This window comes from Lepidothrix coronata, unplaced genomic scaffold (genome assembly GCF_001604755.1).
Source record: "Lepidothrix coronata isolate B3197 unplaced genomic scaffold, Lepidothrix_coronata-1.0 Scaffold94, whole genome shotgun sequence".
NCBI classification, from domain to species: domain Eukaryota; kingdom Metazoa; phylum Chordata; class Aves; order Passeriformes; family Pipridae; genus Lepidothrix; species Lepidothrix coronata.
In genome coordinates, this window is record NW_016690274.1 from 2,014,267 (window position 1) to 2,038,612 (window position 24,346).

Below are 24,346 nucleotides of genomic sequence, written 5' to 3' on the forward strand. Positions count from 1 at the left end.
AACTGCATTCCCTCTGAACTTTAGGAATTGTCCTCATGGTCCTCCGATGAATTAGACACATCAGGCTCAGTGAGTCCTGTATCTGCAAGAAGCACTCCAAGCAGACAGAGAACGGTAATTTCATGTCATGTATTTTCTTCCACCACCTGGGTGGGACCTCAGATATCTACAGTAGTTCTAGCCAGCTGGGAGTCACCCCTTCTCACTTGTTAGGAAAGGAAATGGCATAAACCAAAACCAAAACACAGCTGCTTTCCCCAACCCTGCTGCATATCCCATCCTGCATGAAATCAGAAGTCGTAAATACTATCTGAAACCAGGGCTGTCAGTGTGGTTGGTTTACCATGGTATGGCATGTCGTGTCTCTTGTATTTTGCTCTAGTGATGGCAGCACCCCAAAGTCTGGTCTTGTCTGGTATAATCAGTCCTCCATTTCTGTTTGGCCTTCTCTTCAGAGCTGCTTCATCAAGAATCTCAATAAGTTTTTTTGTCGTTTCTGATGCAGGTTGCAGACGGTCTTATTGAGACTTTGGATGAATGGCTAAGTAGAGCTGAAGGGCATAAAACATTATTCAAAACAGCTAGTTGCACAGGACCTAACCAATGGCTATGATGGCAACTCTGGAGTTGCCCATTTACATCGCTGGCACAAAATTCAAGAAATATAGCAATACATGCCTAGTACTTAACACTTCCATACTCTGAGCCCAAATTGGAACTGCAATTATTTTGTCTTTTTCTGCAATTCTATTGGTTGATTACTTTGCTTTTTTCCTTAGTTCTTAAAACAATCAGGTTGGTTTTGTTTTGTTTTGTTTTTCCATTTGCACTTTTTTGTAAAGCTTCTGAGTTCTGTCTTGATAAATTTATCGCTCTTGAAATTGATTTATTTTTTGGATTTTTTGTTTACATTCACTAGTTTCCTTTTAGATGCTAGTATGAGAATGTAAAGGAATACTGGCTTTTCAAAAGGAAAAAGAATATACATCTTAACATTTTATTTCAGAGGTCAATGTTTTTGTCTTTTAAATTTAAACTAAAATAATTAATAAAAGCTCTGATATCACAGATTTAACTTAAGGATGCCTGACCATTACAGGAAATGGAGAAGTATTTTACCATAAAATCTTTGTCTAAAGAGTATGTAGAATTATGATAGCTTTCATCTTAACATTTAATAAGGATTTGTCTGTCTCTAATTTTTTAGTGTTTATGTATGTGATTACATTTTTTGTTGGGTTTTTTTTGTCCATAATATATAGCAAAATTTCATTTTTGTCCATAATGTGTAGCTAAGTTGTATGATTCCTTGAGTCTAGTTTTCAAACTTCTAGATTTTGCACCCACAATCTTGAACACTGAAGTGATACTGTTTGGAATTTCATTGCCAAATATACTGATGCTAAATAAATAAATATTAATACAAAAAATATAGTCTGAATTATAAACATCTAACTACATTGAATATTCCAGCATATAGTTATGAGTGCAGGAATGCACATACAGTTATTTGACCTTCAAAATTGTGGGGTGGAGGAGAGGCCAGACTTGTCAAAGGAGGCCCTTGGACCTTTTTTCCTTGAGAATATTAATTTTGTACATATGCATTTTGAAATATATATATTTTTAAATATTCAACTTAATAAGACTTTCTCTATTTCATATTACAAATTATTTGAGCTAAATTTTTAGTGATGTCTTTTTAAATCCGGAGCTACTGTTCCATAAACATAATGACTAAACTGTTATTTTTGAGTTCACTGGATATGGTCCAATAATTTTCATACTCATAGGTGCAAAGAAAAGCCAGTTTCCTTGGTTCATGGGTATTGGTCACTTCATTTGATTCTTTTTTTTTTTTTTATGTTTCCTTTGCTGCACTTTTAATTTAGTTTCATCAGTAGCTTGTCTTTATTTGCCTGGACTGAACATTCTTCTTTCTTTACCCCCTGTTCATTGCAAACAGCCACGGGGCAAATGTAGTCTCTCACAGCCTGGACCCTCTGTCAGCAGTCCACATAGCAGGTACCTTATTCTCCTGGTTTCCGCACTCTGTTCTAGAACACCAAGAGGATGATGGAAATTGGCCGTGATTCCTCTCAGTCCACACCAACTTCCTCAGGTGGTCAGGACTTAAACAAGTGAAAATTTCCCTTTTGTTGATAGTTTGACAAAAGGGGCTCTCAATTACTTCAAATTCTTTGTTAAATATAAATACGGGCTAATCCTTGGACACCTACAGCTTTTTCTTCACCGAAGTTAATCAACATTTATTTTTTATATGCCTGATCAGGGTGAGTGTGTGTTTACAGTCATGACATTTAATGATTATTTTATTTTGGCGTGATTTAACAGAAATTCCAGTAGGTTCATGGCAAACACTTTTTATCATCCTCTTTACCTCTAAATATTAAATTAAGGGAGGTTATAGGCCAATGCCATATTCTAGAATTCACAAAACCCACAGATCTGGATGAGATATACTAACATCCTTTTCTTTATTTCTTTTTTTTTCCCCCTGAAACGTTTCGTTCAGTTTGTGGGTTTTCAATACTTCAGACTCAAAATTAAAAGTCAGAATTTGAGGTTACTGAGATTTGGGATCACGTTCTCTCCCCTCCTAAGATGACTGCAATATAACATGCTAACATTGCCATGACTTGCCAAGTGCTTGCATCCATGTGTTGCTCCGCGAGGAGCGCTGCCCCATCTCTCTCTGACCAGTAGAGAGCAGGCTTGCTGCTACAGCTTTTTGCTTTCCACCGTGTCTTCAGCAACCTGTCATCTCTGCAGCTAACAGTGCTTCTGCATTCTTGTTGTTGTCAGTGTGATGTGTGTACCTTCACTCTTTCACTGATCAGTTTACTAGCCTCTAGAATTACGAAGTTAAAATATATTTATTCTTATTAAATCTAATAATAAATCTCATTTAACCTAAATCTCATTTATTCTCTACATATTAAAAACTACCTAATCTGTTTTTTGAAGAAGTCCAATTAAAGTGAAAGCTTTTATGTTTGAAAGAAGGGGACGCTACACTTAATAGTAATTGAGCAATAAACAAGCAGACAAAAAAAACCTTAAGATTTTTTTTATGAGCAAAACCAAGAATTTATTCAGCAAAGTTATTCTCAAATATAAATGAAGTAAAGAGTAAAACTACTTATCATGTAGATATTTACATAAACACTTTAAAAAATTTTGCTTTACAGGTGTAGTTAGTGACTGTGAGTAAAGTGGCATAGTTGCAAAACCACATGACAGATAGAGCAAATAGAGTATCTTTTACTGCTTCCACTGACACTAAGAAGCTGCCTATTTTTAGGTTGTTTTTTTTTTTCCTTTGAAACATAGGGAAACCACACAGAAAACAGGGGACGTGTATAAACTCCACCTTCCTTTCTGATGGAAGAAAATGATTATTCAGTTCCAGTCTGCTATGAGACTCGGCATTTTGTTTCTTGTGGGGAGGGAAAAAGGGAGGAGAGGGCCTTTACTCTGCAGCCATTAACATCTAAGAGGAGTGGAAGATGTCTTTGACAGATCAGCATGCTTGCACTAGCGCCGTTGTCCTCAAGAAACATATTGTGTGTGCTTTTCCACTCTCCTGTGTAATCAAACCACTTCTGCCAACCTTCTGAGGTTTCTGGTTGTAGGTATGAGCCACTGGCTCGAAGAGCAGCTAGCAGTGCTTTGCAGCTTTGAGATCAGCCTCTGTTCTAGCAGTGGCATTGGTGCGGCACCTTCCAGATCAAGTCTTTCCAGCACTGTTTATTAACACATCTTGTAGCAGTACAACACAATGTTCAATTTGTCATTTAGACAGGCATGGAATACGAATGAGTCACTGCTGAATAGGAAACTTAATCAAATGCGCAAGCCAGACAGGTTGTGGTTGATGTATAATGTGGTTTTAACTGATAATGCGGTACAAGCTGTCACTATGTTCTTTAATATTTTGACATGCCTCTGATCAGAGTACCTTGTGTTTGATCTTGCACTGGATCAGCAAACCCTGTTAGAGTTCAGTATAAAGGAGAAATAAAGTTAATCTTAAAAGGTCTATCACACAAGAGGTTGTGAAGGAAAATTCATCTAAAAAATTAGAGAGACCATGTTTTCGTGTATAACAAGTGTGATATCATTTTCCCTTCTCCGTCACAGCAAGAAGACAAGCATACTTAGTGTGATGCTAAGTAAAGTAAGCTTAGCAAGGTAAGCTTAAGTACAAGCTTAAACAAGATTTTACATTGTGGATTTAAGTAAAATTTCATCCAAGAGGTATTAGTAATCATGTGCTAGGTGGGAAAAGCAAATCCAAGAAGCAACTCATCTTTCCTCACCAGTTTAATAGAGCTGTCATAAGTGTAAACCTGAATCTGTGCATGTGAATTTTTTTTAAGTGATTAAAATGTTAGAAGATTAAAATAGCAGTTCAGTTTGCTCAGAGTCTCTTTCGAGCAGCTCTGTTAAAATCTTGGTGCCATAGTGCCAGCCTCCATTTCCTGCTCTCCCCAAGCCTCCCCAAATGGCTAGTGGATCTTTAAAGGTCACTTGCTGTTCCTGGAGCAGACCAAGCCCAGCATTCTCTGGGTCTTTGCCCATAAAATGGCGGTCATTGCCACACAGTAGCTCAAATACGTTTTTTGGGCTTGGCTTGCCATGTTTTTCTCTCACAGTTATCTCCCATACTCTCACTTAGACCTGGTTACTTAGACTTCATGTTTAACTGCTCTTGAGATAGACATATTCATCTTCTTTGCAGGGTAAACCAGATCTAAAGTTGGGGTGATGTGATGCTGAGATCTAGGGAGAAAATTGAAGTCTCGAAGTGAGAATGCAGCCAAATAAGGATATTCCTACAAAGTCTCTTAGGCCACCAAGAGGACTCATTGCCTGCTCCTGTGGGCGTAGCATCACACTTTTTCCTTCAAAACTCCACTCTTCTAAAATCCAAGGGAGCAAAAATTTCAGTAGAGGTTGCTATCAAATTTAATTTCTCTGATTTTCTGGAAGAACAATCATTTCCACCTGTAAAATATCCATGGCTACTAGATGTAGTAGTTTGGTTTTGTGCCAACATTATCCCTTCTTTCATTTTAACAATGGTTCACCCTTTTTTCTGTCTGTTCTGCACTATTATATAAAAGGCAGTTTTAGTGTCTCTTGGGTGATATATCAGTAAGCTCAGCTCTTCATAAGAGAAATACTCCATTTTTTTTACATCTTTAAGCTTTTGTAAGTTTGAATTCATCTTCCAGAAGTATGCTAACCAAAATGATACAAACTGTTCCAGGTGAGATCTGATTAGGGCCTTATAGAACATCTTTAAAACAACTTCTCTGATCTTCTGTAAAGCTTGAACTGAAATATATTCTAAAATTTCTTTTTTCCCTTTTCACAGCTATTCAAAAGCCACATTATTGATTTCTGACTATCTTGCGTTAAAAAACTCTTGCATCTCTTCATTATCTTTAGAGTGTGAACTTCCAAATTTATATCAGAAGTTTTTATTGCTACCTTATGTACTATAATCTTAAACTCCTTGAACTATTTCTTGAACCTATTGGATTCATCCACTTTTTTTTCTGTTCAAGAAGCCAATCCTCTTTGGTATTTGCAAAGACCTTCAGCATCTGTCATCATACAGATGAAATTTACTGTTCTTATATTTTGTGCAATAGTCTTTTCATAAAGATATTAAATTAAAACTCATTCTTGATTAACTCCAGTAATAACATCCTACTAGCCCAGCAGTGCCTCTTTCAATATAAGCCTGTTGTCTGCATTCAATTAGTCACTTACCATTAAACTTCCTTTATTTATTCCTATCAGCTTCACTTGAATGATAAATTCCTTTTTGAAAATCTTTCAGATACATACTGCAATACAGATAGGTTACTTCAACCATATATTCCTAGGGAAAAAAATATCAATCATCTTTAAAAGAAGGTTCTCCTCTGAGCTGAAATTAAAGTTCACTTTGACCATTCTATCTGTAGCCTGATAAATTAGCTTCTCCTCTCTTGAAATGCTTAGAAAATAGTTGAAAAGAGTTCCAATATCACTTGCTTTACAAACTCCAAAAGTAAGGGTAACTACTGCTTGCACTTAGGTTAATATTTGAGATTTCTTGACATGAAGAAGATTACTGTTAGCTAGGTCTGCAGCTGTGCTTCTCTCTTATCTACTTAGTAGGAATTGTGTACGGAGTGAGTAGCAGATGGCCTTACTTCCTTCCTTCCTTACAGTGTGACAAATGGAGGAGCAGTCAGAAGAGAGACAGCTAAAGAGGCAAGCTCAAGGAGAAGAAATTACATTTTTCTCTGAAGTGGCATATAGTACTTCAGCTTTCCCTTCTCCTGCTAGACTAAATAGGAGTTCTAGCCCTTAAGAATAGTGAATCTTTTTTATTAACAATGTATATTTTTAACCATCTCTGCTTACCAAATCCATTAAACACTCTAAGCTGAGCCATTCCATTTTTCAGCCAATTATGTAGATTACAGAGGCAGTCGTACCTGCAGTAAACACAGGCAGTACAGCACTCAGCCTTTTTATAACTCCCCCTCTAAAAATGTTTTTGTAATGTTTCATTATTTGCTTGTTTAATTGTTTCCATGCAGCATTGTTCTTCAATACCCTACTTCACTGCAGAAAAAGTGCTTTGACATGAATTGTTTTAATTTTTGAAAGAAAGTTTATGTTCCTTGTTGAGTTCAGCCATGCAGCTTAAACATACCATTCTTTCTTCTTTTTTTGGTAAAACAAAAAGCAAAAAGTACTGGATTGTGCTGCTAAAGTCATAATCAAAAGAAAAGAAAAATTACGTGCTAACTTTATCTGCCCCCTTTTGATTCCACTTTTTGGAAATTCACCTTTTGACACCCAATGTTGCCCCAGAATAACTCTGAGGCAGTGAAGAAAATTGAGACTTCACTCTTTATCAAACAGCAGTTACCAACTGCAGAAATCTGGCCTTTTTTTCATTGAGATTAACAACATTTATACAATGATAGCCTTATAAATAGGTAGACTGTGCAATCAAATGCTTGGAAGGTAATTAAGCACTCCTTGTTCCCTTTGTTCCTACCTCAGTCCATTAACTTTCTGTCTTGGCATTGTCCGACAGTGGAAGTCCTGATCTAATTGAGCTTTAATATGGAATGCTCTGATGCTGTTAAATGTGCCATATCCTTTCAATATGTTCTTTACAATACATGATCTTACGTTATGTGATAAGCAGCTTTCCATCTGGGCTACAATAGCATGGATTCAAACAACACAAGGTACGATATTTTGATCATCACTCCTTCCTGGGCTATTTAGTTCAAGTTAATAATTTAGCATACCTGAGTGTTTATCTCTTGGTCGTCTGAACTTTACCAAATCTGTCTGGCTTTTTGGAAGTCTTCTCTGTGGGGTGCTACACATATATAAACAAGAAAAGAAGTAATTCTGTTCTGAGCATGTGGCAAGGGGATCCCTACTAAACCTGGTATTGTTTTGAAGAGGATATTTTCATTTTTCAATGCTTCCTCACACATATTCAAATTTAATCCTGGTAGATAGGATTAAAAGAAGGGGAAGGCAAGGAAGCACTAAGGAACCATCACTCCCTACGTGCTTCACTGGGGATCTCCCACTCCACATTATGAGCATTTTTATCTCTTAAACTCTAGGAAACCATAGGTTTTCTGAGGCCTTATAATCATATGAACCATGTGAACATTTTATAGCAACACATCTGAGGCAAAATTTGTGACATAATGTCTTAAATTAAGAGTTCTTGAAGCAAGTTACTTGAAGGTTCTGAGTTCTTCCACTTTTGGCTAGTGCTAAAATACAGTACCTTTCCATGTACATTGAGACCATCAGATTTTATCTTTCATACTTACTCTTTTCAGTCATTCACTTATCTCAAAACCTGTCATCTGTATATTAGAACTCTTGACAGTTTCAGCCAAAAGAAAAATGTGAAATTTATGTCTTTATTCTTCATTAATAGATTGGATTTTTGTGCTTTATTTGAAGTGTCCCTTTGAAAATATTTGAGTTAAATCTCTACTGCCTCATAGACATATGATAGACATGTGCCATTTCAAGTCAGATCCATTGACACAAGGGAGAAAATCACTTGGAAGCTGATGGTGTCAAATCAGTTGAGCAGATAGATTTTAACTGCTGATTCCGTGCAAGATTCAAAATACAATGTACTTTGTAGAGAATGAGTCCCCATTACCTGCATATTGGTGTATTAATTGACTGAAGATTGATGTAACTGAATCTCAATGCATTATACAATATACATACACAAATGTAGAAACTTCTGCAAACCAAATGGAACTGCCATTTTAAAAGACAAGGTTTCATTTTTAGACAGCATGTACTGAACACATATGACAGGTGTGGCCCACTTCTATTTTCACCTTCTCTATAGCACAGTGCTTCAAGTGGAGAGTCTTCCTCATAATTAATGAAGGGGCTATGGGGTCACAAAGCCCCTTCTGTTGTGATCATTTCATGTTTTCCTACCCACTCTAGAAATATAGGGTCTCTTAAGAGTGTTAGAAAATGGCACGTGCTGTGAAAAATACCTCTGCAGTTGTCAATCAAAGTCTGTACAAATTTTGTAAACCAGCCTTCAAGGAAGGTTGAATGCTCAAGGACAACCTCTGCTGCAGTAATGTTTTAGTGTATTCACCTATCTTCTTTTCTCAGGTCCACAAGAGGTGGCTCAGGTTCCTCCCCTTCTGAGGCTGGGCCAGCGTGGTGGTGCCCATCCTTCTTCCTCAGAGTCCTCAGAGCTGCTCTGCCACTTCAGCTCCTCTTGCTGCTCCTGATCGGGCTGGCTTGCCTGGTGCCAATGACCGAGGAGGACTACAGCTGTGCTATGGCAAACAACTTTGCCCGCTCTTTCCACCCCATGCTAAAATACATGAATGGTCCTCCTCCATTATGAAGGAGACCTGTGAGACAGCGGGAGACTTGCTGGAGTGCTAGCTGGGAGGCAAGATGGTTTTAAAGGGTGACAGGATTCAGTGTGGCAGCTTTACCTGTCTGCTGTAGCAACCATTGTGCCCGTATTTTTCTCTGCTGGCACTCAGCTAGTAACACATCAGTGTATCAGTATCAAACTGCACAACTTATTACCTGAGTAGCATCATTTCAATACTCGCATCCTGGGTACTAAGCAGGATGTGATCTGTGCAAGGGAAATGTCCTTCTGTGCAGAATTTGGGATCTTTTAGCCACTTTATATCCAGGTCATTGCCCTGTACTATGCATAGCCAAGGACTTGATACTGTAGATCCTTTCCTGTGTGCTGCCCATTAGCCAGTCTTTGTTAAATACCCTCTCAGTATCTACAGTATACAAAATAACCAATGCTAAAGAGATTTTAGAGCATTTGTAACATACAGTTTTAAAGAATCTTGTATGGCAATGTATTATTCCCTGTGATTTCTGTTTCAGGCATGGTGTTCTAACTTTTGCTTTGGATGCACAAGGTGTAAATCTGAGAAGCACTTTTTTAAGGTTTAAAAAAATGGATGTAATAAATAAGATCGTAAAAGTTTTTATGAGGAAAAATGTTGAATGTCAAGTTGAAAAACAAAGAACATATTTATGTATGTACAGTTTGCTAAGCCAAGTTTTGTTTGTATTGATTTCTTTGCATTTATTATAGATACCATAAAATATTTTGTCTACGTTCTTTTTAATGACAACTATGGAATCCTCTAAGTTTAGAATGAGATATGTATGGTATAAAAAAAAATAGAAGACACACATATGCTGCACTTCTAAAGAGAATTAAAAAATGCTGTAACAAATTAATGGTATTAGGTATATGTTTGAATGAGAAAATCTGGAAAACTTGACACAGGTAGAATACACGTGAGAGTATGACATTAGAAGTTGTGCTAATATTGAAAGCTGTCCATGTTTTGAATTAATGATTCATCACTTCAGGTTTTTCTTTTTTTCAAACTGCTTCTTCCCCTGTGTTGTTTCTCTGTGTCTGTGTGTTTATGTATGTGCTCGTGTGCAACCTTTGGCAATTGAGTGTACTGGAAACTTCATAATATTCTCCATAGCAGCTTAATACCAAGATAGATGTTTGTGTTTTACTAATAGTTAGTCTAGTGGAATATGACCAAAACATAAGCATAAATAGCAATAAAACAGACAAATTGAAGACTCATAAATTTTCCAGAAATACTGAAAAAAACTTGCAGTCTGCGCAGTGGCACTTTGCCCAGCTTATCAGTCAGAACTCTGCCAAAATGGGATTCTTTTCAATTATGAAAAAAATATAGAACAGTGTTCTAAGTTGCTGCTCTTTAATAAGTTTGGGGTTTTTGAAGCCACAACACACAGTGTGAATTTTTCTTTTGACTTAAATATTTTTACTTAGAATATATTGACCTGCATAACAGAAATAAAAAAGCCAGAAGAAAACAGAAGCACATTAGTTGCTTTTACATAGAATTAGTTTTCTGGGATGTCATTGTTTGAGTTGTTATGAGGACAGGGCGGTCAGAGGTAGAGTACCACAAGCTGAACTCCAGCATTTGGAAGAGCCAAAATAAAGCTTCCTGTTCAGATAAGTGTAACATTAACATTTTCATGAAAAAGATTTTTATGTTCACAAAGTGTCTTCAGTGTCTGAACCCAAGTCTGGATTGACACAAGTATGTGTTCTTTTCAAGGCTGAGTTTCCTTCATTGCTGTTCAGAAACTATTCTAGGCTAGATTAGTATCCATAATCACTGATTCTGAGTAGACAAAGATAAGGAACACATATTTGGGCTACAAGGATGGGCTGTTACTTGCAACAGGCCTGACATACTGCATAAAACTGACCCCTCCTCTCTTTTCTGATACTGTTCTCTTTGGTGACATAACTCAATGAGTGGTAATCGATGCATGTATGTGAATAATTCAGTAGGTTGCTAGACCTGTTAGTCCAGGTCTGTGCATGTTTTAGACATCCTTTCATCAACCAGTCCCTGGGTTTGGTGGTTAATTTTTTGTTGAAATGTATTTTTGTTTTCTTTTAAAAGAAAACACTGTAAAGAATAAAAGGACTAATTTAGGGAGAAATAAGGATCTCAGCCTGACTTTGTCTCCCATTTTCCAGCCAACTATTGGTGTTCTCATAGAAGTAGATGTTATCTAAAGTGCGCTAGATAGCTATGAGTATAAACTTAGGGAATAAAAGTCTGTTGAAGGAACCAGGTAAAAAGTCACTGGTGAGGCCTGTATTAATTTCTTATACTGTGTAAAAACTGAGGGAGAGGCAGGGAGGTTTGAAAGGATTTGGTTAGGAGGGAGAGGAAAGTACAAGGAAGAGCGGTAAATTTGAATGATGTTTGGATGATGTCTGTCTCTGTGCTAAGCCTGCAACCCAACATCTACCCTCTTTCTGAAACACATTACCTACTTGGGCTCTGCAAACATGAGGGGCTGATTTCTTGTAATGTGCCTTGGGCTTGGCTGCAAGGCATGAGGAAAGGCAGTACAAGAGCTGCCTAACTCTGGATCTGTGTTGAAGGCATGTGTTCAAGCACTGAGAAAGTACACTCTGCGTCTTGGAGAGCTCTGGTCATTACTACATTGTATTTGTTCCTATTTTCTACTGTAAATAGATGCCGTAGCTTCTGTAGAGGTACAATCATCCCAGCAGCTTGACACACCTTGCAACTCTGAACCTTGCTTATTGGCCTGTAGTCACCTCCAGCTAGTGGGTGTTTAAAAGCATAACAGAAACTGATTGCTTGGTGACTCCAGACCATGCGGTAATATCAAGCATTATCTCATTATGCTTATATTGATAAGAATAAAAGACCACGAGGACAGTTTGCTCTGAACTTACTGCATCTGTTTGTGGAGCTTCATTTGTGGACCGTGCTTTACCAAATCTGAAGGCAGGCTGCAAAGTGATATTTAGAGACATCTGACAGTGGTACGAGTACAAATGATCTGAAGTTGGCAGAACTAGTATGTCCTTATTCCTCATAGCTGTGAGCATGATGATACCCATTACCTATACCCCACTCTGTTCCAGCAGTGATAATAGCTTCTTTCTGCTACAGATTGGTAGTTTCTTGCCACTGGTTTGCCACCTTTCCAGCTTTGCTGCAAATGCTGTGAGCACTTGCAGTATCACGTTCTCCTTCCTTAGAACGCTTTCCTGCAGCTGGTTACTGAACAAGAACAAAGCCGCTGGGATTGTCTTACGAGCAATCATCCCTGGCCCTCGGTTTTGTGCTATTTGTGGTTGAGAAATCTGTTTACATCTGATAGTATCTCTCAACATGTTTATCATCATCATGTGCATCTGAGAGTGTGTGTGTGTGTGTGAATGTGTTCAAAGGCATAACAGAAACTGGTTGCTCACAGCCTTCAAACTACAGATGCTATCAAGATGTAGCAGCTGTAGGAGGATTCTGGGAAATAAGAGCAGAGTCAAACAGAAGAAGTGCAGATTCTTAAGCAAGAGAAGAGATCATTGATCTTCTCATTTTCCTGCACTTGTCACATTTTATTTGGTGTTTAAAGCAATGACTTATGGAAAAGAAAAGAGCAGAAAATGCCACAGTGAGGTTTCGTTTAAGCTGGATGGTCTGGTTATAAAATTTTTCAACTCTTGCAGCAGTCAAATGAACAATTCATCTAAAACAGTGTTTGCTTAAGTTCAGAAGTAAGGGAGGGGGTGGAGGGAGGACGTCATTTGTTTTCTGGTTTGTCTGTATTATAGGCACAGAATTCCCTACATAAGGGAACTAGTCTAAGTACTGGATGTTTTTAACCTTGGCAGCATGTTGTGAAATGCACTACAGCCAGCTGAATTCTGTTGTTGTTGCACTCTTTGGCCATTATTAGACCTAGAGAGACATAGGTGTCAAACCTATATTTGGGAGAAGTTATGCTTGTTTTAAGAATATTAAGAACATTTGAATGTTCTAATAATATTCCTCAATAAATAAATAAATAGGAATGATTTAGAGAATTAATGTGTCTTCCCAGAAAGCCATAGATAAAAATCTGTGAAACAAGATAAAATGAAATTAATAACTCCTAGCTGAAGCACTGAAAATTTGTCATAGGCTAAGGCCTACTAAATGATAGAAATCTGAATTATGTTAAATGATTGATCTAAAAGCAGATAGGAACTGAAAGCTGCAACATCTATTGTTTGGTGCTGCTTAATATATCATTCCAGAAATGAACTGGCCAAAACTTCTTTGTTCAGTAGGAATCTATTTAAAGACCTGAGACATGGCAAATGGATTTGACCACAGTGAGGTCTGAATAAAACACTGGCACATCTAATTTTTGGAAGAGAGAGGATGCTTTAGGAAAGTATTGTCCAGTTCTTGTATCAGAGGTGTTCTTGGTCAGGAGAGAGGTGCACCACAGAGCTCTTTTGGTCAGGGCTCATGCAGATGTGGATGTAGTTTGCACAAAGGTTACTGATGTCAGGCTCTGCATTTTCAGGCATGTTGTAATTTCTGAGGGACTGTTATTATGGATGTTGTAATTGTGGTTTTTTCCATTCCATTGTTTTTAGAAAAGATCTTTTTAAAAAACAACTGGAAACTACCAGAGTACACTTTTTTATGTAAGTGTTCACAAGGCTGTCCAAGAAGTGGGACATTCATGTCTGTAGTATTCTCTTTATAAACAACTCAAGCATTGTTTGTGAGAGTCTCATGACCATGGAACTGTAGGTTAAAACACATGGTTGCAATTTTGACTCCTTTGCTAAACTTGAAGCATTGTGCAGGCAGGTATGCAGACCATGGGGGCATGGGAGAACATGCTTTCATACAAATACCTAAACTTTCAAGCCCTAATACAAATACCTAAACTTTCAAGCCCTAATGTGACTCTCACTGCAAAATGGGCAACACCTTTTGCTTATCTCTGCAGTATAACATACTTGTTCACCATTCCATTGACGACACAAGTTCTGAAGAGGTGAGTGAAAAATAAAAAGAAATCTGTCAAGAGGCAAATCTTTATGTCTTAGAGAGTAGCATTTAGTCTTTATGTGTAGAGTACCTAAATATCTTACAGTCCCAAATGCCTTGCAAAATCTGGCTAAAAAATGCCTGAAAGCACAGCCTTTCCTCAAAAGCACATTTTTCATCTGTTTAAAATGGTAACATTCTGAAGTTGTGCGCAAATGTGTAGGAATGGAAAACAGCAGGAGATAAATTTTACATCACCTGTACGCCTGCAGAAATGAAGACATTAGCAGAATGACACCTAAATCCTGCAGCACACAGATCTTAAATGGACGTGAGAGCTAGTTAGCCTTGCTCCTGCTGAGATAAGTGCCAAATGTTATTATTTTGATGGTCAATTTTCCTGAAGACTTCATGACCATTTTTCGCTTGAGTTTCTGTGTCTGCAGGATGCCACAGTGAATGGTAGTAATTGAAGCCTGACTGGGCATAAGAAAAAGTATGTATGCAGTGCCCTTCCCCGGGCATTCTTTCTCTGTGAGCACACTGATGAGTGCTATTTTACATGTTTGGATTTTCCTCTTCTCTTTGCTGCGTGGGTGGTGGAGACAAGCAGTGTAATGCAGGGGAAAGAGATGTAAGAATTTTCCAGCATAAGAAACAGCTGCTTCATGGAGCTTGTAATGTTGCAGTATCTGGATGGAGAATATTTTTTTTTTAATTCTGTCATTTAATTTTGAGGAGTAAGCACGGCCAAAAGGCTTTTAACAAGGGATGGTGCTCCGTTGACTGAGAACACCAAGTTGAAGCCTATGTCATTGCAACAGTTGAAGCTGTTGTCTTTGCATAACAAAAGAATTGTCTCAACAAACAAAAAAGTAGTCAAATATGTTCTTTGATGATGCCTTAACCATGTCATACCTTTCTAAGTAGTTAATTAGAATAAAATATGCTGAAACAAGGCAGTCATCACTTACATGTCAGGAAGGAGAGACAGGAGGAGTGCGGGGGAGCCCAATGTATACAGCTATGTGTGTATACATGGGCTTCCTCATGGGAGTAGGCAGCTGTTCTGCAAGATGTTGTTTATGTAGTGAGGGAAACGAGAGTGATGAGCCCCATAAAGGTGAGCCAGGAGTTTTAGCTACAAGAGTTCTGCATTGAAATAGAAAGGCATGTCCTTGCCCTATCACTTCACAAATTACTTTATCCAACAAGAAATCAGGAATGAAGCTGGAGTCCCAGATGGCCCCTGACTATGGAAAAGTGCCCAGTTCCTGGCTACAGAGGCCCTGTTGAGGGCCAGAGGTTCAAAAGGGCCAGAGGTTCCTCCTTTGGGTGTATGAGCAAGGTGACATCTCACCCACTTTCTCCTATCACAGGAGAGACACATCATGGGAGGAAATGAAGAAAAGGGAAACAGACTCTTTTCAGTTGTGCCCACTGACAGGGCAAAAGGCAATCGGCACAAATTAAACCACATGAAATTCCATCTGAGCACAGCAAAAACATTTTTCAATGTGAAGATGATCAAACACTGGAAAAGGCTGCCCAGAGAGGTAGTAGAGTCTCCTTTTGTGGCTGTGGACATGGCCCTGCGCAATTGTCTAGGTGACCCAGCTCTGAGCCAGGAATTGGAGTAGACAGTCTCCAGCGGTGCATTCCCAGGTCACTGCACTGTGATCCTTGTGCAGTCACACTGTGCTCCAGAAAGAGATGGGCAAAAGAATGCATAATCTCAGGTAATGTGCAATTCTTTGCTTTGCTTCTTCATTTGCTCATTCAAATTGTTACGATTTTTGCAGATGTATATATGTTCAGACTTTAGCTGTTTTGTTTTTAATTTAGGAGTGTCAGGTTTTTGATTTTGCAGCAGTATTCTGCCATCTAACTGCTTTTTGGGATTAAATCTGTGAGTTCAGTATCATGTAGCAGCTGTCATCCTAAACCACGTCTCCATGAACCGTAAGAGCTCATTTGGTCCTTTGGTTAAAAAAATGTGTAAAGCCATTAAATAGTGTCATACTTTGAATCAGAATTGAAAATGATTTTATTATTTTGAGCACATGTACATGTGCAATTAGTTCCTATTACTCTGACTCACCCATTGTGGCCAAAGAAGCAACTCTCAATCAAGCTTTTTGTCACAGAAGCATGTTGCAAAACAGTATTATGATTTGGAAGCACTGTTCAGTTCTACTCAGCACTTATAAATCCCAACAGTCCCCAACTTTCTTTTGAAGTCTGAGTCTCCAAAGTCTATTTGCTTTCATATTTGACAAGCTATTGGGTAAGGTTTCAGATGGACAAAGTATATTGCCTATCTTGTCTTCATCATTGAGATAATAATTAAGAATTAAGGTAATAATCTTAATTTTTTTTTCCTTTTAAGTGCAGTGAAACATCACATAAAAACCAAAGAGCTTTTACATATATATTTCCCATGTGGAACCAGTATGGCACAGAAAATAGATGAAAAAAAACCACTATAGGGACTATAGTCTCTCTGTTTTACTGAATATATATATTATGAGCATTGAAATACCTACATATGCAAATGTTATAGATTAGTAGTTTGATATAATTTTGAGAGTATTTTACAGGATAGAGTTAAGTTCAATGTGTTTTTATGTCAGTAAAAGTATCTGTTATTTCTTTTCACCCCGTTCCTGACAGCTTAGTCAAAACATTTTTTTTCCCCCAAGGAGTAGGCTTCACTTGGGAAGGAAGTACTATTTACCTTGATATTACCAACTCATGGTAAGTGGCAGCCAGCTACAGAAAGATAAGTTTTCCCAGTTTGTCTCTTCCGCTATAATCTATTTCAAAAGCCAAAATAAGGAACATAAAATAGTAAGAACATTAAAGCATATAAAGTACCAAGTACTTAGGTGGCTTCCCTGGTGTCATTAGGAATACTAGGCCTAGCATGTTGTCGACCCTAGGTATGGCCACTCTCTGATGCTTTTTGGGAAAAGTGAAGGAACTAATCAACAAATAGTTTTCACTCTTACTTAGATGCACAGAAACAGACAAATTCTATTTCTGTAAAAAACAGTGTACCATTTTGCTGCCTACTGGAAAAACAATAAGCAGAGAAGCATATTTTTAAAACTATGCAAAAGATAACTAATGAAACACTGTGTTCTGGTTAATTCTTTATTTTCAACATCAAATACACTGATAAAAATCTTGCACCGATAAGGTAGCTTACTGGATTTTTTTATTTGGACTTTTTTAGAACTTTTTTTAGGTGCAAAACAAAAAAATACCTCACCAGAACAAAGACATCAATAATTTCATAGGCATCAGTGAAAGAACAGAATACTTCAACAAATACATTATGGCAGCTGAGCCTATTCCAAAGAACTTTCCATTGATAGACTACATAGTGCACACAAAAGCATTAGCTTTATAGTACATACAAGAAGGTGATACATAAAGTGGCTTGATAACGCAAGTCTTGTGACCAGCAGTCTATCCCTTCATTTTTCAATGGGCACTTTCTGAAGAAACAGACTTGTAGGCACACAGGATTACAGAGCATACTAATTTGCAAGATGGCAGCATATTTTTTTATTTATTTTTTTGTTTGTTTCTTTAGGCACATTAGAATGCAAAAGAATTTTATCTTTTTTTAACACAGTGCAAAACCGAATACCCTTTATGGGCAACAATCACTTTGAAAACAACTTTCAGGACATAAGGCTATCTACATTTGAAGGATGAAAGGGAATTATGAGTAGAAAGGGTAGGACATTAATATTAGGGAAATATTAACTTAAAACTCTCAATTCAAACTCTCAATTTGAGATCATGCTAATATTGCAGGTGACAGCAAGGACTGTTTTGTATTATGATACTGTCATTAACATCACCTTGTATTACATGTGTTGAATTTCTACCTGTAAAACCATATCACAGTTGTAGATAGCATTGAAAACAGCCATTTCTTTATTCAAAAATAAGAAATGTACTTCATATAAGTTCAGCTGAGAATACCTTACATCCAAAATCCCAATAGTTGTAGGTTGAGTTGCACTCTAATTTTAAAGCAGGATATACACAAAAGAGGCTTGCTGTGTTCTTACCAAAGCCTGTGAAAAGACTAAAGCCCTAGTGAGGCAGAATTTTTACTTTTTTGGTAGCTTGTTTATTTTTAAACATTTGGCACAGCTCTTAAGGAATCAGTTGGCATCAATTGAAATAGATGGATGCTCCAGTACAAACTCTGGCTTGGATGAAGGGGATGTTTTGGGTGGTTTTTGGTTGTTTGTGGTTTTTTTTCAATTGGACGTCTAGTGACTTTTTTGCAATACCCCTGGGAGCTCAGTTTAGATTATTTATTTAACTACATTTTTAAATTATTAAACCCCTCAGTGTACAGAAGGAGAAAAATCATCAAGTGATGTCACTGAAACATAATAGTAAATTTACCACAAACGCACACCAAGAAACTTTCATTAAACTATTTTACCCCAGTATAAATCTTACTGCCCCAACTGGGAGTTTTACCTGAGACAAAGTCTACGATATCAAGACATGGCTCGAACCACTATAAACCAGAGTGGCTTTCACATATTGGAAACTCAGATACCTTGAAGTCCTACACATCTCCCTATCTCCTCTCCTGCCTCACAAGCTTTTTTGTAATAATTCAGTAACATCCATGTTCTCAAGCAAGTTCATCTGGTCTATTTCTGTTTGGCTTTTGCTGGTATTACATTGCCTATGTTTCTAGAGGGTTTGTTTGTTTTTTTTTTTTTTGGTTTTTGATGTTTTTGTTTTTTTAAAAAAATCCATGTATAAACATTACAAAATAATTCTTTCATTAGCTGTCCAGAGGCATCACTATGAATGTTTTGGTAAAAGCATAATTAGCTGCCTTGAAAAGTTTTCTTTCAACTTTTTCTTTTTTTACATGCTATGTATTTTTATTTAATATCCAGCACCAGGTATTCAGGTAGTACTGGTTTGTCAGCTGCAAATATAAAGTATATATATGTATATATATGTATATATACACACACATAAAATAGCATCTTGTGAAATAACAATTACCAAATGTCAGGCACAATTGTTTGCATACACGAGAACATAATTCAGAACTACATATGAAAAAAGTTGCCATTTTTGTATCATAGACTTTCTTTAATCAATTGAATAGCTACATTCAGCTGTCTGATACGTAGACAATCATCTTTATAGATAACTCTGGGAAGGTTACTATATTCTTTAAGGTGCTCTTCAATTAAAATCTCATGAACAAGTTAATGACATGGATCCTGAAACTGCCCCAATGTAAATGAATGTATTACTGGGACTCATTCTTTCTAGGTTGCCCTTCGCCATTTTCACCACAAACACGGGCGGACTGGTTGAAGTTAAATTACTTCCTCGCAAGGACCGAGCCTAGGAAAGCATTCATAGTTAGGACTGTGAGTGACTGATATTACTGTGTATGTTCCAAGACACATTATGACACCCTTCTGCCTGCTCCATACCACTTCAAATCATGTTTCTCCAGCTTCTCTGGGAAAATCTATAGACTGTAAAAGTACTTGCCCTATGTAGGTATCATCAGAATCTGACCCTCTGTTGTGAATTGCTCTCCAGGAACTAACTCTTTTCCTCTAGGACAAATTTACACTTGAATCGATGTAGTGGACTGTTCTGGGATGTAGGAAGGGAGGTGTTCATTTAAACCAATTTGCTTTCCAGCTTATGAGCTTGATCTGTGTGTTCTGTTGTAGAGAACACCAAGTTTCACGTACAGTATTTAAAGAGCAGCTCTAACACACACTGGGCTACAAGTGAATGAAGACGGTGTAAGCACATAAATTTAACTGCAGGGATTCCTGTGCTCCATTCAGATCTTAGCCTGCACTCATTTCAAGGCATTCATGGTTTTTCTAACACATTTGAGAAACAGCTACTAAATAAACCCAAAATGTCCATCTTCTTTCATGGCATTTAGGACCCTTCCGAAAGCCCTTAGGTACCAAATTAACACACACACACATGCACGCACTTTTACTGAATACATAAAAAGACAAAACTTTCAGCACTTTCAGGAAAAAAAGACACTATGCATCAATAAAAGGCCTATTAACTTACAGTGACTGCATCACATATTTAGGCTTGTACAGTTTTTGAGGAATCTTCTCAAACGTAGGTAGCATCTAGCTTTAGACTTCTAAACTGTGCATATCCTCAGATATGTACATGAAACTATTATAGACATCATTATGTACATTCATTAAAGAATTCTTGACTTGGAGCACAAACTCATCCTATGCCTTGCTGCCTTCACAATTGCTATGTAACTTGATCTCACTGCACAAAGACTCTGCTTGTGTGACAGGGAGCATAATCAGATATAGGCACTCCTGAACAGCATTCGTTGCACTATTTCCTATATTTAGTTACTACAGGATATTCCAATCAACATAATCTAATATAAAGATTTCAACTATAGCAGTAAAAGAAGCATCCATGAACCCTTTCTCTAGCATTGTGTCCAGCTGCTGTGGAGCAGCCTACACACATGCTATGAAACATCCTCACTGGCAGGGTGGTTGCTTCCAACCAGCTATTGGAATAGTCTCTAGTCTGTGCTAACTCCCAAACTGCACCTGTCAACCACAAGTGCAGATAGCACAGGCAAAGTATATCACCAGACTAGTAAAATATCCCTGGCATATGTAATAATCACATTCCAGTACCCAGCAACGTTCCCTGACATGTTTAATTTTCTAACATAGAGGCAATCAAACAACAGCACCAACTCCTAGTTTGGATAGCACATCCTATATATTTCTTCAGTCTCTCTCCTTTATGTCTTGTTGAAATTCTTGATGCGAGTGGACCTTTTATATATTTACAGTTTGTCTGAGGAATCAAACTAATCCTTAGGAATATGCTTGTGAGTTACAGACATGCATGGAGAAAGACAGATTTATCTTCCTGGACATGCAGTCCCAGAGACTTCACCATGTCTGAGGCTCATTGCCCAGTTCTGGTGTTGCAGGTGAGCTGGCTCTTAACAGTGCTTTCAAAGCATGCCACAACGAGAGCCAAAGACATCCTCACCCCTTGCTTTGTAGCACAGCAAAGCACAGGACAGGAAGATATTTTTCTATAAATAGTACTGGATCCTGTAGATGTGTGAAGACCTTCTTTTAAAGACCTGATGATTTTTGTAATCATCTCATCTGATTCAAGAGCGATTATCTATGTTATCACTGTTTGCCACACTGCCCTGGACTTACACTGTTGAGCAACAGAACAATTTAGCTTTCTAGGATCAGACAAGATAGGATGCATGCAATGCAATTCGTCTAGAGGATATGGTAAGGGTACCTAAAAGTTTGGTCAGAATGAGCTTGAGATGGAGTTGTCTGCTGATGTAAGCCAGCAAGGTAAAGCATTATTCTCAGACAGGGGTTCCTTTCTACTGTAGGAAGAAAAGAGGCAGGAATCTAACTACCAAGGCAGTCCCTAGCAGTGCAGTTTCACTACAGCACACTAAGATGCCAGACAACTTTCTATTTACGCCCCCCAAAATCTCATCCAGAATCTCTACCAAATTGCTTAAAAGTTTCAAGCAAATAAAGGATTAAACGAGCTCAGGATTTTGGGTGGATATCAACAAAGGCTATCACTCATGAAAATTCCAATATGCATGAGTGGTATCCCCTATCAATTTAAAGTAAAATTAATGTACGGTTCAGATTAGGACTTATCAAACTTACGTGCAAAATTAAATAAAAACACTGCAAATTTTAAATCAAGTTAGCCTGACAATCCTTGCTAGCTGTCCACAGCAATGAAATGTCTTCCATTTAGGATAAGCAATTAGTTTAGGTAACCGCTTGACAAACACTCAAATGAAAAATACAGGTGCTGCTGTCACTGGAGTGTTTTCAAAGGTGGCACTATAGACAAAATGAAGCATGAGCTAGGTAGAATGCTGCTGGGTTTCTCATACCATTATATATTCTGACTTCTGCTTATATTGTATTCTGCATATTCTCCTCTTCTTTGCTGTTTACATAAAAAGACTGCAAGGAATGAGATGAAGCTGATGCAGTTGTCAGCTGGCTCTGGTTCTCCTCTTCCATTGATGCAGCACTCCTGGCTGTTGGGGCATGCAGTCGGTGAGCGTCCAGCATCTCCAGCAAGAGATCATAGAGTGGAACTACATTCTTACACTTCATATTGTACAGGTGCTCCATTCCTTTGTTGCTGTAATCAAACAACAGTTACTTTCCAAATATGCTACAGGGGGGAAAAAACCAAAAAAGCTACCAGCTAATAATATTTGTTAGTTTATATAAATTCTATCTTGTACAAAACAACTAACTTAACAGCTCATTTGCTGTACACGCCTGCTACAGTAAAGCAGAAGGCAACAGCTTCAAAGAACATTGCAGACTGCAAATGGTCAAGTTGCCTTCCAAAGATGCCTCTTTTGCTCTTCTTTGCCTAAAAGGTAGCCCAGGGCACATGGACTTATAACTTAGCCACTGTGACTAAGTGAATGGGATGAATCTCGCCATTCCAATAAAAAAATACTGTTTTCTTTCCTAGAAAATAAGCTCTATCAATTTATTAGCAAAAGCTCACTTGCAATAGTATCCATTCACAAAACTATGTAACAACAATTAACTTTACTGAGCATCTGGAATTTCTTAATTGTACAAATTCTTCTTAGAGAGGGAAAAAAAAGAAGGAAGATTAACACAAGGACAAGGAAACTCCACAAAATGACGCAAATGAAAAAAACACAAGCACACACACCCTGACTTTTTCCTGAAGAGCTGAATATCAGTCCAGGAAGTAAAATCTTCATGTTTCAGCTTTAGTAGCTATGATGTGGTGCTTACTATGATTTAAATTTTATTAGCTGAAATAATGAAAACTAAAATCTATGTAACAGCATCTTCTGTGCCTTCATAATAATAAAATATATACCACATCTTTGTATAGACACTGAGCAGCTACCTTAAGAGGTAATTACATTTGGGATAATAATTGCTGCAACTATTAAATTTCTCAGACAACTCTCCTCTGATTAGCAAAAGACATGGTCCTCTAGATTGAAATTCAGTAGTTCTGCATTTATCCTCATCCATACAGTGAACATAATGACCCTAATCTCTTTTCTAGAGTGATTTGCAATCAAAGAACTTGTGAAAATTGGCTACATTTTCACAAAAGTAGTTTTATTAAATCTTAGACTAAAGTTTGGAGAGCTAGGCTACTGCTGCATTAGTATTCTACTTGGTACTTTTCAAACACCTGTGTTCGGGTCTGTTAGAACAGGTCCAGATCCAAGGGCTGAAGCACCTCTCCCATGAAGACAGGCTGAAAAAATTGAGGTTGTTCAGCTTGGAAAAGAGAATGCTCTGAGGAGACCTTATAGCACCTTCCAGAACCTAATGGCCTACAAGAGATCTGGAGAGGCACTTCTTACAAGAGCATGTAGTGACAGTACAAGGGGGAATGGCTTTTAAACTTGAAAGAGGGTAGGTTTAGATTAGATGTTAGGAAGAAATTCTTTACAGAGGATGGTGAGGCACTGGAACAGGTTGCCCAGAGAAGTTGTGGATTCCCCAATCTGGCAGTGTTCAAGGTCAGGTTGGATGGGGCTCTGAGCAACCCCAGGGGAGTTGGAACTAGATGATCTTTAAGGTCCCTTCCAACCCAGAACCATTTTATGATTCTATAATTCTAAGACACACATAAGTTTAAAAACAGATACTGCTTTCAGCACTGTCAAAACAAGAAGCAGAGGAAGAGACTTGAAGAAACAAATGGGGAAAATATTTACTCCTTTCACACTATACTCCAACGAAGAGTTTTGCACACATGTTCTGTACAACTGTATGGAAAGCTTTTTTTTTTTTTTTTTGCACTCCCACCTGTGAAGGAAAAGTATGCGTGTGCATTTGTGACACCTCCCTTGCCTGGGCTTGGCACAGAGGAGTGTGACTGGGTGCTTGCTCTCACCTCATGTGTCTGATGTGAGAGAGGATGAGGAGGAGCTGAGCCAGTCGTCTGTGTTGCTGCTGCAGAGAAAGACCTGACTTAGCCATTAAGTGAATCAGAGTGTCTGTGATTTTGTCCAGGACACGGTGAATATAGTCTTTTTCTTCTAGAGATTTCAAGGTGCTGGAAAGGAAAGTGTACACACCTGGAGTAGGAAGGAGAAAGAAAACAAACAAACCACAGACAAAAATTACTTTGATGGAGTCAGACTTGCGCAAGGCACACCTCGTGGCTTGTCTCTTAAGCTGTGTTAAACCATGGGAGCTGGCTGTGTGCCAGCTTTCCTGCTTGCCAACCAGGTCACTGGTTTGAATGAC

The 24,346-nt window shown here is 37.9% G+C and overlaps 2 protein-coding genes across 4 annotated transcripts in view; one reads left to right on the forward strand and one right to left on the reverse strand.

The window, feature by feature from the left end:
• SYNE1 (spectrin repeat containing nuclear envelope protein 1) overlaps window positions 1-11,877 on the forward strand; it is a 306,473-nt gene extending 294,596 nt beyond the window's left edge. Inside the window, exons 144-146 of the mRNA XM_017821972.1 lie at window positions 25-114; window positions 1,967-2,025; window positions 8,722-11,877. Coding sequence (XP_017677461.1) covers window positions 25-114; window positions 1,967-2,025; window positions 8,722-8,962 — 390 coding nt within the window. The 3' untranslated portion in view covers window positions 8,963-11,877. The remainder of the gene's footprint in view (window positions 1-24; window positions 115-1,966; window positions 2,026-8,721) is intronic.
• Window positions 11,878-17,121: 5,244 nt separating this feature from the next.
• ESR1 (estrogen receptor 1) overlaps window positions 17,122-24,346 on the reverse strand; it is a 164,950-nt gene continuing 157,725 nt past the window's right edge. For all 3 annotated transcript variants that reach the window (XM_017821973.1, XM_017821975.1, XM_017821974.1), the window contains exons 8-9: window positions 23,991-24,174; window positions 17,122-22,223 (exon numbers count right to left, since the gene is read on the reverse strand). In XM_017821973.1, the coding sequence (XP_017677462.1) occupies window positions 21,989-22,223; window positions 23,991-24,174 (419 nt within the window). In that variant the 3' untranslated portion in view covers window positions 17,122-21,988. The remainder of the gene's footprint in view (window positions 22,224-23,990; window positions 24,175-24,346) is intronic.